A 12,004-nucleotide genomic window follows, 5' to 3' on the forward strand; every position below is an offset into this window, starting at 1 on the left:
CAAGCACCTCTCTTATTTCTCATTTCCTTCTCAGACCAAAAACTTCTACTGCTTTTTTAATAAGAAATTCAGTCATTCCTGGCTATTGCCCTATCCTGATGAGAAAGGGCCTCTGCAGTAGACTGTATCATTGTTCAAAATACTCATGGTCTGCCCCAGCTTCTTCTCTTCTTCCCCGCAACACACAGATACACACACATACACAAGAGGACGGTATGTTCCTCGCTACCTTTTGGAGTCAGGGGCGGCCATGTGACTTGCTTGGACGTTAGCCGTAGGCAGAAATGACAGCGTCATTTCTGAGCAGAGACCTAACCACCAGTTGTGGTTTCCTTCATCTCCTTCTTCCCTTTGTGAGGACACTGCATGGGTCCTGGAGTGAAGACAACAATGAGAAGAAGCACAGCAGACATGTGACGGGAGCAAGATGGAGGTTTGGGGCCTTAGCCTCAGCCGACTGATAGAACCTCTCAGGCCCTGACCAGCTGGCCCTCTGTCTTCACAGTGCAAAGTTCTTTCTGTTCTAGGATATACCATAGGGCTGAAGTATCGGGATGAACCAGTGGGGAGAAGAACTGCCTAACCTACTCCTGGTCTTGGAGTGCCTGAAGCTCTCAGTCCTGAAGAAGCCGGGGTCTTTGTCCTTGACCCTTCTGCCAAGAACATGCCAGGGTCTGTTCTGACCAGCTCTGTCCCAGCTGCTCTGTTTTCCCATTTTTGAAGTAATCACACTCCCATAACTTCTTAGTCAGAGCAAAGGACATGGCTCGCTGAAGAGTGATCAGTGGTTTCATTCTAAACGTGCACTTTGCTTAGAAATACACATAATCATATAAAATTATTTTATTAAAATAGAAAAGCTTTCCAGTATATTGCATTGAAGAGATTTATAGCAATTGCAACAAACATGCTACATCAGCACTGAGAAATTCTGAAAGCTTTAAGTGCCCACTTTTAAACAACATTTTGGTATAATAAGCATAACCCTATATCTTTCAGAGGGTACATATATATAACACTGAGAAAAACACTTCATGTAAATTCTAAGTTTAGGTGCATATAAACAAGAAGTATTACACTGAATAGCTTATTTAAAACTGTGAAACACATTCAAAGTATTCAATTTCTTAGACAACATGCAAACATTTTAATACTTAGATTGACACTTTTAAATATATAAACCACACTTCTTTATAAATCTGTATCAAAAAAGAAAAACAGAACACTTACCTACATTGTGCATATCACAAAAAACAAATGTGTCTTCATGAACGGAAAGTACTGGGTTAACACACATGATTGTCATTTTACAAATATGGCTATTCACCTTCTTCATAATAAAATAGAAAAATCATGTATTATTTACATGAACTACTAATTATTTCACTTTTTGGCAATTACATAAGTAGCAGCAATTGGTTTAAAGGTTAATGTTTAAAAACTCAACATTTAACTTGGATGATACCAAAAGATATACATCTGTTAATATAAAAAATGCATAATACAAGATGCTTTGATGCAATATAACTTCTCCCTTTCACAGAAGTCACAGACACACTTTAAGAACCACTGAGACTATCACTTAGGTACAATATATCATGTGAGTGCCATTTACTTAGCCTGCTTTTGCTTACTTAACACATTAAATGGATTCTGAATTAGATTTCTATAAATTAAATTTGCCTGATGACTTATATGAATTCCAAAGATGCCTTATCTTTTTCTCATACTCTAATAACAGAGTAGGGAATTATCTGTAAACAAACACACACGCACTAGGGGCACCCTAATACTGAAAGAACTCTGAAATGAAGTTTCTGTGATACGAAGTCCATAGTTAAAGTGAGCTGTCTTTCTAAAAAGTGATCATCTCATTTATCAATGATATATAATTTGTTTTGGGTGGGGGACCCATCTAACGAGCAAAATGTAAATTGTAAGGCAGTCAGTGATCCACCAGAAGGAAACATCCTCTTTTCCTTAGTATTTGGAAGAATATATTGTAACACTTGTAGAAACAAGGAAAAACCCTTACTAATACTGGTAATTAAGAAAAATACTGTATGGTGAACAGGTTAGAGGTGACAAGTGCTTTGCCTTGGCCACTATTCAACTACAAACCAGCAGTCCTATATGTTTTTTCCAAAGTGAGAAAATTAGATCAAGGACTATTTTGCAGTTTTCATGGGCATCAGTTGTGTCTCCAGACCCTGTGGAAGGTGAGGCCCAGGCTGAGGAGGAAGAGGCAGGAGTGATGGGGAGGCCGGGCGCTGGGGGCGGCTGAGGGCATGCTGCTGGAGACCTGCACCTGGGAGATGACCAGGGCAGACAGAGGGACGTGGGCCGCCAGAGTGGGGCTGTCAGAGTTGATGAGAGACTCGATCTTCTCTGCTTCCTTATTGCAGGCCTCAATCTGGGAGAGGATAATCAGATCCTTTTAATATAAGTCACAGAACCCACGAAAAAGTCAAGTCACACAAATTCCATATATATCCCAACACACGGAATATGTCTTCTCTTTATCCTTCTTTTTAGCAAAGTGATATTCTAATAAAGTCTTAATTTATTACACAAATAATAACAGCATCAATGGAAATCAAATGTAAAGAAAAGCCATGACCCACACAGCCACTGCCCTTTCTTTCCCCACAATCCTGTTCACCCCTTCTTCACGTTTAGACATTATCTTTTCACGCTTAGACACAGTCACAGGGATTGGCCTCTCCACGGCCACCTACACATCAGGAGAAGAGGAGAGCGCTGAGACAGAATGAGCTTCCTCACTGTGGCAGCTTAGAAACCACTGTATTCACTTCCGTCACTGGGACCTCCCTATGTTGATGCTGAAATTTGTGCCTCCTGAGTGAGTTTCACCTCTAGATTATGAAGAAGAAAACTCGGGGCCCATCAGATCAGTTCTGGTGGGCTCCTCCTCCCCAGTAGGAGCACAGCCCTTGGGAGACAGGAGTCTGCCTGGCCTTGTCACTGAGTGGCTGGTGTCTGTCCCTGCCCTCCCTGGGCCTCAAGCGCCTCATCTGGAAGATGAGCAGACACCTTTCATGTCTGCACCTTCTGAGTCACAGCACCTGCACCTCACCCCCGCCTCCCCCGCATTCTGTTGGAAGCCACTCCCCTGGAGCAGCTTGTCCTCAGAGCTGCCGTGCTTTCCTCCCTTCCGCCCACCCAATTCAGCGTGACAGGATGGCTGTACGACACGTGCTGACCTCACCTGTAAAGCCTTTGGATAATGGTCCACAGGAATGATAAGGATCACAATTTCTGACTCAATGCTGAAGTACCCAAACACATCACACTGTGGGACAGACACGTGCATGCGGATCTTCTGAAGTATTTCCAGAACTGTGATTGGCTTTTTGTTTGTAACCTAGAAAGAGAAAACAATTCTATTACCTGAAAAAAGAATTCCTTACTACTGCCTAAGCTGCCTTTTTACCTTGCCTAAAACAAGAAGGCTCTTTTAATCCTAAGTGTGGGGCAGGGCCTTGCTGGATGAATTCTAAATATCCACAGAACCCATTCCAGTAGGGTTTTTTCTGACTGCTGAGTTTTCTGGCTGACATAAACACTCTCACCAGGAGCACTTTTTAAGGGACAGTTCTGAGTTGGACACCATGGGGAAATAATTAAAGCCTTCCTGTAAAAATACAGTTGTTTTCATTGAAATGGGTGTAATTTTTTTAGGTGGTGGCAGGTGTTGGTTGCTACACTTCTGCAATCTCATCTTCACAAAAGTGAGCAGCAAAAGTAATGGTACAAAAAAGGAAAAGGGGTAAAACCATCACGGGAAGATGGTCGATTCTGGACATACCCCCAGAGGAATGGGGACCACCTGAGGGCGGGCAACCTTGAAACTATCTGGGAGTCTACCAGCTGCTGGCTGCCTGGCTCTGGCTCCAGCCCTCACTCTGCTCACTATGCTGGCAGGAGACCTTTTTTAAACAAGTGCAGGCTACCTGGTTGCAGAGCAAGGTCACTGCACAGCCAGGCTGTACAGGGAAGGAACACAGGACGGGGAGGCAGATGGCCTGAGCTCAAAGCCTCCTGGTTGGGAGCTACTGTACAGCCTTGGGCAAGACGTTCCCGTGCAAATTAGTTTCTTCAACTATGAAAGGGATGACACGTTCTGTCTGTATGATTACTGACAAGCTTATTAATAAGGTTTCAATAGTACATGGCACATAAAGCAACTTACCTTAGCAATAGTATCCAATTTTTCTTTGTCAAACAAAACTCTTAACATTCCAGCACATAGTGGGCAACAAGCACCTGTATAACAGAAACCATTCTGTTTGTGTTCAGAATTAGAAATAAAGAAAATTCAAAACAGTTGGTGAAATTACCAGCCCTTCATTTTGTGCTGGGAAAGTTACCGAAGTCCTTCCTGATGACTGCACTTTCAGATATGTTCCCTGATCAACCTGGAGTCTAATGATCTACACATTTACCAAAATCCTTCCTCCATTCCTGCTTTCCTCCTGTACCACTTCTCAGGTGGGGCAGCTGTGGCTTCATACAGCACAGGGAGAGCTGGCCTTTCCAGAGACACGGGGCCTAGACCCTGCCCTACTCAGAACTGTGTCATCCCAGGCAAGTGTTTCCTGTCGGCAAAACACAGGAGCAAGTGTTTCAGAGATTCCATGGGTGTTTGATTCAAACTGAATTTTAAAAGTTATTTAAACTGTTAAAAAAACAATAATAACATGTCAAACCATGGTCTCCAGGAGGAAGGAGGCTATGTTAGCTCACTGCTGTGCCCCCAGCACCTAGACACTTGTCTAGGACATAGTAGATGCTCAAGAAACATTTGCTAAGTTCCTAGACAAAGGAATGAATTTGTTAGACTCCAGGTAATCTGTTCTGTGCAGACTTGGGATAAAGCCTCTTCTGCTACCTCTGCTTAACTGAAGAGTATGAAACTGAAAGGTAAGCTGTTTGAAAACTGTTACTGCTTATAATAGCCTGTTTGAAACAAGACTTCTTGATTATATGCAACTGAAACAATTAAATTAGACGCTAAGGCCAGTCTAAGGCAACAACTATCTTGTTTTTCTCAATTTAAAATGTTTGTGTTCATCAAAAATACTTCAATTGTTCATTAATGTCCAATTCTTTATTCATTAACTTTATAACAGGCAAACATTATGCCTTTGAACTAATAACCATAATTCTAGCAGTTAAATATTGCTGTTTATCTATTGGTGCTTGAGGTAAGACTGAAATAAGTTTTCCATATTGTTTTAAAACCACTAGACTAGATGATGTCTAAGATAGATCCACTACTTTTTAAGGTCTGCCCAGAGAAATGCATCCAATCAGCATTAGGTAGAGTCAAGACTTTCTGAGAAGTTTAAACACACTTAAGTCAGCTTTATTTTTAGTGACTCACTCTCTGAAGACAGATAAGTAAATCCACCCAATCCTGCCCCTACCCCACCCCCAGCACTGCCAGCCTACCAGGTGGGATGATGGGTTTGCACTCAGTCACCGAGAGTGAAGGACACTTCACAGCAGCACACTCAGCCACAGAACTGTACTCGGAGAGGACTCCAACAGCCTGGCAGGGCCCATAGTAATCGATGGCCACCCGGTCCGAGTAGGCAGCACACACGCTGCTATAGGTCTCCCCGTTGTGCCCACAGACGAGCTCCGGGGCCCTGCAAAAAGGCTGAGGGCAAGAAAGCATACTTAGCTGTAAACTTCTATGGCACACTTTTCCTAACCAAGAATAGGTCTCCCTACTTTCAAGAAGGAGAAAAGACAGTATAAATTTTTGGACACTCTAAACAGGGCGTGGGGTTAGGTGCAACAGGACCATCCCAAGACTGACTGAAGAGACTACTTTTCTCAGCCTCTCAGGGACCTGGGTGATCATTCTCTGAGAACGGATATGAGATAAAAAGCCTTCCTTCCTCTCGACTTCCATTATTCCAGAAGAGCCTGTTAGAAGAGAACAAGACCAATCTTGATGCAAATTCAGAGGCCTTATCATTTCACACTGGTTCATGGGGTTGCAGAGTCAGACACGACTTAGCAACTGAACAACAATAGGATAGAGAGGGAAGACAGGAGGGATGAGGAGAGCAGATGGACTCTGCATCCATGAAGAACATGTAAGAGAAAACCTGAAGCCAGAAAGAGGGACCAACAAGAGGGAATTCAGAGTCAAGGTATCAGTGCACTTAGAACACAAGCTCTGAGGGGAAACAAGCCCAGGGAGATGAGCTGAAGGGACTTTCCTTCAGTGAAAACCAGGAAATGAGCATGTCAGCATGTCAGGTGTCAGCCGGCTGTAGGCAGGGATTGCTGGTCCACGGCTGGGCTTCCTCCAGGCAGACGGCCCAGCACACAGATCACTGGTGTGTATGTAAGGTCTCAGTGGGGTTGTCCTCAAGGTTATTTTTTGACATGAATACCAATTTCACAACCCTCAAAGACTAAAGTAAACTGATGTAAGACATTAAGTTTTAAGATAAAATAAATTATATATATTAGGTGGGAAGGGGTGGGAGGTGAGAGGGAGGTTCAAGAGAGACAGGACATATGTATACCCATGGCTGATTCATGTTGATGTATGGCAGAAACCAATACAATAGTGTAAAGCAATTATCCTTCAATTAAAAATAAACACAGAAAAAATTATAGAAGACAAAGCCTAATTTTGTAAATTATACTAAGTAAATATAAAATTCTAAATAAATCTAAAAAATATGTCCAAAAAAAAAAAAGACACTAAGTTTTAGAGAAGTTTTCAGGACCTTGGGTGGAACTTCAGTGGAAAGAGTGGGGGAAAAGCTCTTTTCTTGGTTGTTTTCCCTCATATTCTTCCTGGGCTGTTTTCTTTCTTTTTTTTTTTTTATTATTTTTGTTTGTGCGGTTTTCTAACGAAACAGTTCTGGGCCCACAGAACTAGGGGAAGTGAAGATGCTGCTGACTCATGCCAAGGGTGCAAGGCTTTAAATTCTTTTCTAGTGGTTGGTGTCAAGAAGCCTCTCTATTTGCTCTGTACACTAGAGGTGCCAAGGGTCATGAGCAAGGGGGCCCTCCAGTGTTAGGAGGAAAAGCCAGCCTCAGATGGTTCATTTTTGATAGAGGACTGAGTGCTTTAGATTTGATGGGATTCACAGAAGACCCTCAATGGGGGTCTCACTGCTGATTACATGTAAAAGATCATAAGCTGATTTCATGCTCAGTGTACTTGGGCTTGTCAGGCCAACAGCGGTACCTGGCACGGGCCTTTGTATAAGAGGCTTTTCCCTCTCTGGTACAAAGTGCAGAGATTGCTGTGCTCCATGTGGTTTGTATCACAAACAGGATCTCGGACCTGGTCACAGGTGAGCTGTCTTGGCAAACACTCATATTGGCTACATCCAAATTTATCAAATGTCGTCAGGCAGACTTGTGGTTTGGGTATGCATCTGAAAAACACAAATGCAGCACCATGAATCAATGTTGTAAGAGACTATAGTGGGGCTGGCAGGCAGTGGTGGGGCACAGGAGGCTGAAGAGAAAGTAAGAGCGCAATCAGAAACAGTCCCTGTGCCTGAGAGCTTATGGAGACTGGGGAGTCGCGCATGTAACGCAGGCCCTCAGGCAGAAAACCACATGCCAAATGCTCATGAGAATGAGTCATTCTGACTGGGGAGCCTGGAGAAAGCGCATGGAGGAGGTGGAGCCTGGAGGATGAAGGCCTGCCAGTCAGAGGGAGTAGCAGAGCAAGCGTGTGATGCCCCAGACCCTGTGGTGCTGGGGGAGAGGGCAGGGGGCCCTGAGGGCAGAAGCGAAGGGTGCTCGGGGTGGAAGAGCATGATACGAGACCACCAGACAGGTCAGGGTCCAATGCTGGAGGCGTTCTTATCAATAATAAATGAAGCATTTCTCAGGGACTTAATTATCAGCTTGGCTAATATGAGTCTATCTTAAGAGAAAACTTCACAGCATACGCTGAAAATTTCAGGCTTCTGTGTTTATAAGGCTGAGGACCTGATGCTGGCTGGTTGTGAATCACTGAGAGAATGCCACACCATGAAGCTGGGTTTTCCTAGTAATACCCAGATCTGGCTTCATTCTCAATCTCTGAACTTCTTCAGAGGGGTTAGGGAGGATGGTTCTTTTCTTTTTTAGACTATTTTGCCTCTCTCATTTCTATAAAGGGTATTTATAATTTTCTATAAGAAGACAGGACCTAAGAAAATGTTTAACTTTTACTGGGTATTTAAAATAATAGGATACACAAATATTTACCTATAACATAAAAGGTGAAGAATATATTAGCTAACATCATATAATTCCAAAGGAAATTACTTCTTTTTACACAAAATTACCACCACCATCACTACTACTACCTATGGCTACCTTTTCTGATGAGATTTAAAATCAGGATGTATGTAAAGAAAAATTAAGAAAACAATCCAATTTACAAGCACAAATAACTAAGGAAAACTATAAGACACTGATAAACTGAAGACAACACAAACAGGTGGAAGGATGTACTATGCTCATGGATTAGAAGAACTATTGTTAAAAATGACAGTTACCCAAGGTAACTGTCCAATGCACTCCCTATCAAATACAAATAGCATTTTTCATAGAACTAGAACAAATAATTATAAAATTTGTATGGAAACACAAAAGTTCCTGAATAGCCAAAACAATCTTGAGAAAGAAGAACAGAGCCCTTCCTGATTTCAAACTATACTACATAGCTATAGCCATCAAACCATATGGTACTAGCACAAAAACAGACACATAGATCAATGAACAAAACAGAGAGTCCACAAATAAACCCACATTTATATGGGCAAATAATCTATGACAAAGGAGGCAAGAATATACAATGGGTAAGAGATAGTCTGTTCAATAAATCGTGTTGGGAAAACTGGACAACTACATGTAAAAGAACCAAACTGGACCACTTTCTCACACCATCAGTTCAGTTCAGTTCAGTTTAGTCGCTCAGTCGTGTCCGACTCTTTGCAACCCCATGAATCGCAGCACACCAGGCCTCCCTGTCCTTCACCAACTCCCGGAGTTCACCCAAACTCATGTCCATTGAGTTGGTGACGCCATCCAACCATCTCATCCTCTGTCGTCCCCTTGTCCTCCTGCCCCCAATCCCTCCCAGCATCAGAGTCTTTTCCAGTGAGTCAACTCTTTACATGAGATGGCCAAAGTACTGGAGTTTCACCTTTAGCATCATCTCACACCATACACAAATATAAATTCAAAATGGATCGATGACTTAAATGTAAAACCTGAAACCATAAAACTTCTAGAAGAAAACACAGGCAGTATGCTCCCTGACATTAGTCTTAATAATATTTTTTAGGTATGTCTCCTCAAGCAAGGGAAACAAGAGCAAATATAAACAAACGTTGACTACATCAAACTAAAAAGCTTTTGCACAGCAGAGAAAACCATCAACAAAATGAAAAGGCTGCCTACTGAATGGGAGAATATATTTGCAAAAGATATATGTGATAAGGGGTTAATATCTTAAATATGCAAAGAACTCAAAATCAAAACAAACAAGCAAACAAATAAACAAAAAAACCCCTAACCCTAAACAATCCAATCAAACAATGGGCAGAGGATGTGAAGAGACATTTTCCCAAAGAAGACATACAGATGGCTAAAAGGCACAAGAAAAGATGCTCAACATCCTCAGTAACCAGGGAAATGCAAATCAGAATCACAATGAGATATCACCTCATACCTGTCAGAATGACTATTATCTAAAAGACAACAAATAAGTCTTGATGAAGAGGTGGAGAAAAGGAAACCCTTCTGTGTGCATGTGATGTATGCCACCCATGTGAACACACAGGATGGAATATTACTCAGTTATAGAAAAGAATGAAACCTTGTTACAGCATGGATGGACCTAGAGAGCGCTATGCTAAAGTGAAATAAGACAGAAAGAGAAAGACAGATTTCAGTTACGTGTGGACTGTAAAAAATGAAACAAATGGACGAATAGTAAAGGACTGCATCTATGTGTATCTGTATCTATGTGTAGGTACAGAGAACAAACAGGTGATTGCCAGAGGGGAGGAGAGTGGGGAGAGGACAGAAATTGGTGTGGAAGACCAAGAGGTACAAAATTCCAGTTGCACAATAAATGAATCATAGATATGAAATGTACAGTATGGAGAACAGAGTTGATAATTATGTAATATCTTTATATGGTGAAAGATAGTAACTAAACTTACTTCAAAATGTATAGAAATACTGAATCACTATGTTTACACCAGGAACTAACACAGAGTTGTAGGTCAATTATACTTTAAAACAGACAAACTCATAGGAAAAGATCAGATATGTGGTTGCCAGAGGCAAAAGGTGAGGGGAGGGAGACTTAGATGAAGGTAGTCAGAACCAGACATGGAACGACAGACTGGTTCCAAATTGGGAAAGGAGTATGTCAAGGCTGTATATTGTCACCCTGCGTATTTAACTTAAATGCAGAGTACATCATGTGAAATGCCAGACTGTATGAAGCACAATCTGGAATCAAGACTGCGGGGAGAAATACCAATAACCTCGGATATACAGATGAAATCACCCTTAGGGAAGAAAGTAAAGAAGAACTAAAGAGCCTCTTGATGAAAGTGAAAGAGGAGTGGAAAAAGTTGGCTTAAAACTCAAAAAACAAAGATCATGGCAACTGGCCCCATCACTTCATGGCAAATAGATGGGGAAACAACAGAAACAGTGACAGACTTTATTTTTTTGGCTCCAAAATCACTGCAGATGGTGACTGCAGCCATGAAATTAAAAGATGCTTGCTCCTTGGAAGAAAATCTATGACCAACCACAGCATATTAAGCAGAGATATTACTTTGCCAACAAAAATCCATCTAATCAAAGCTATGGTTTTTCTAGTAGTCATGTATGGATGTGGGATTTGGACCATAAAGAAAACTAAGTGCTGAAGAATTGATGCTTTTGAACTGTGGTGTTGGAGGAGACTCTTGAGAGTCCCTTGGACTGCAAGGAGATCCAACCAGTCAATCCTAAAGGAAATCAGTCCTTAATATTCATTGAAATAACTGATGTGATGAAATGACTCATTGGAAAAGACCCTGATGCAGGGAAAGATTTAAGACAGGAGGAGAAGGGGACCACAGAGGATGAAATGGTTGTATGGCATCACTGACTCAATGGACATGAGTTTGAGCAAGCTCTGGGAGTTGGTGACGAACGGACAGGGAAGCCTGGCGTGTTGGCAGTCCATGGGGTGGCAAAGAGTCGGACATGACTGAGTGACTGAACTGAATGGAACTGAGTCAAAAGATAACAAACTTCTAGTTATAACATAGTGATGTAATGTATAACATGATAAATATAATTAACACTGCTGAGAGTTATATATGGAAGTTATTGAGACTAAATCCCAAGAGCTCTTAGCGTCAAGAAGAAATTTTTTTTCAATTTCTTCAAGATGATAGATGTTCACTAAACTTACTATGGTAGTTATTTCATGATGCATGTAAATCAAATCATTGTGCTGTACACCTTAAACTTATACAGGGCCACATGTCAAGTCTATCTCAAAAAAACTAGAAGAAAGAAATTGGAATGCATTAAGTTACAATTTTATAGAAATTTAAGACATTTGAAGAGAAATGAAAAAGAAGACTATTTAGAACTTCACTATCTATTAACATGAAGGAATGAGGACAAAGAATATCACGAGAAATTTGGTAATTTTGGAAGAAAAAACATTACTAATTTGAATACACAGAAATAAGAGGATCAACAGGAAAGGCTGAGAATCAAGGAGAGGGCAACAAATTACAAAAAACACTATCAGGGCAGGGACTTGGTCTTGTTGACTACTGTGTCTTAGTGATTAGAAAGATCAGTACAACAGGAGATACTTGATGAATGAACACAGCTTCATTTATTTTCAAATTTCTATTTTTTAAACAACTATTTTTTGAACAGATAATATAAGCCCATGGAGAAAATGAAAAGACAAAAT

The 12,004-nt window shown here is 41.3% G+C and overlaps 1 protein-coding gene across 1 annotated transcript in view; it reads right to left on the minus strand.

The window, feature by feature from the left end:
- Positions 1-828: 828 nt before the first annotated feature.
- Positions 829-12,004, minus strand: part of RECK (reversion inducing cysteine rich protein with kazal motifs) — an 81,209-nt gene continuing 70,033 nt past the window's right edge. The window contains exons 17-21 of the mRNA XM_070375659.1: positions 7,244-7,436; positions 5,476-5,686; positions 4,214-4,287; positions 3,230-3,385; positions 829-2,413 (exon numbers count right to left, since the gene is read on the minus strand). Coding sequence (XP_070231760.1) covers positions 2,192-2,413; positions 3,230-3,385; positions 4,214-4,287; positions 5,476-5,686; positions 7,244-7,436 — 856 coding nt within the window. The 3' untranslated portion in view covers positions 829-2,191. The remainder of the gene's footprint in view (positions 2,414-3,229; positions 3,386-4,213; positions 4,288-5,475; positions 5,687-7,243; positions 7,437-12,004) is intronic.

Source organism: Bos mutus, chromosome 8 (genome assembly GCF_027580195.1).
Source record: "Bos mutus isolate GX-2022 chromosome 8, NWIPB_WYAK_1.1, whole genome shotgun sequence".
Classification (NCBI taxonomy): domain Eukaryota; kingdom Metazoa; phylum Chordata; class Mammalia; order Artiodactyla; family Bovidae; genus Bos; species Bos mutus.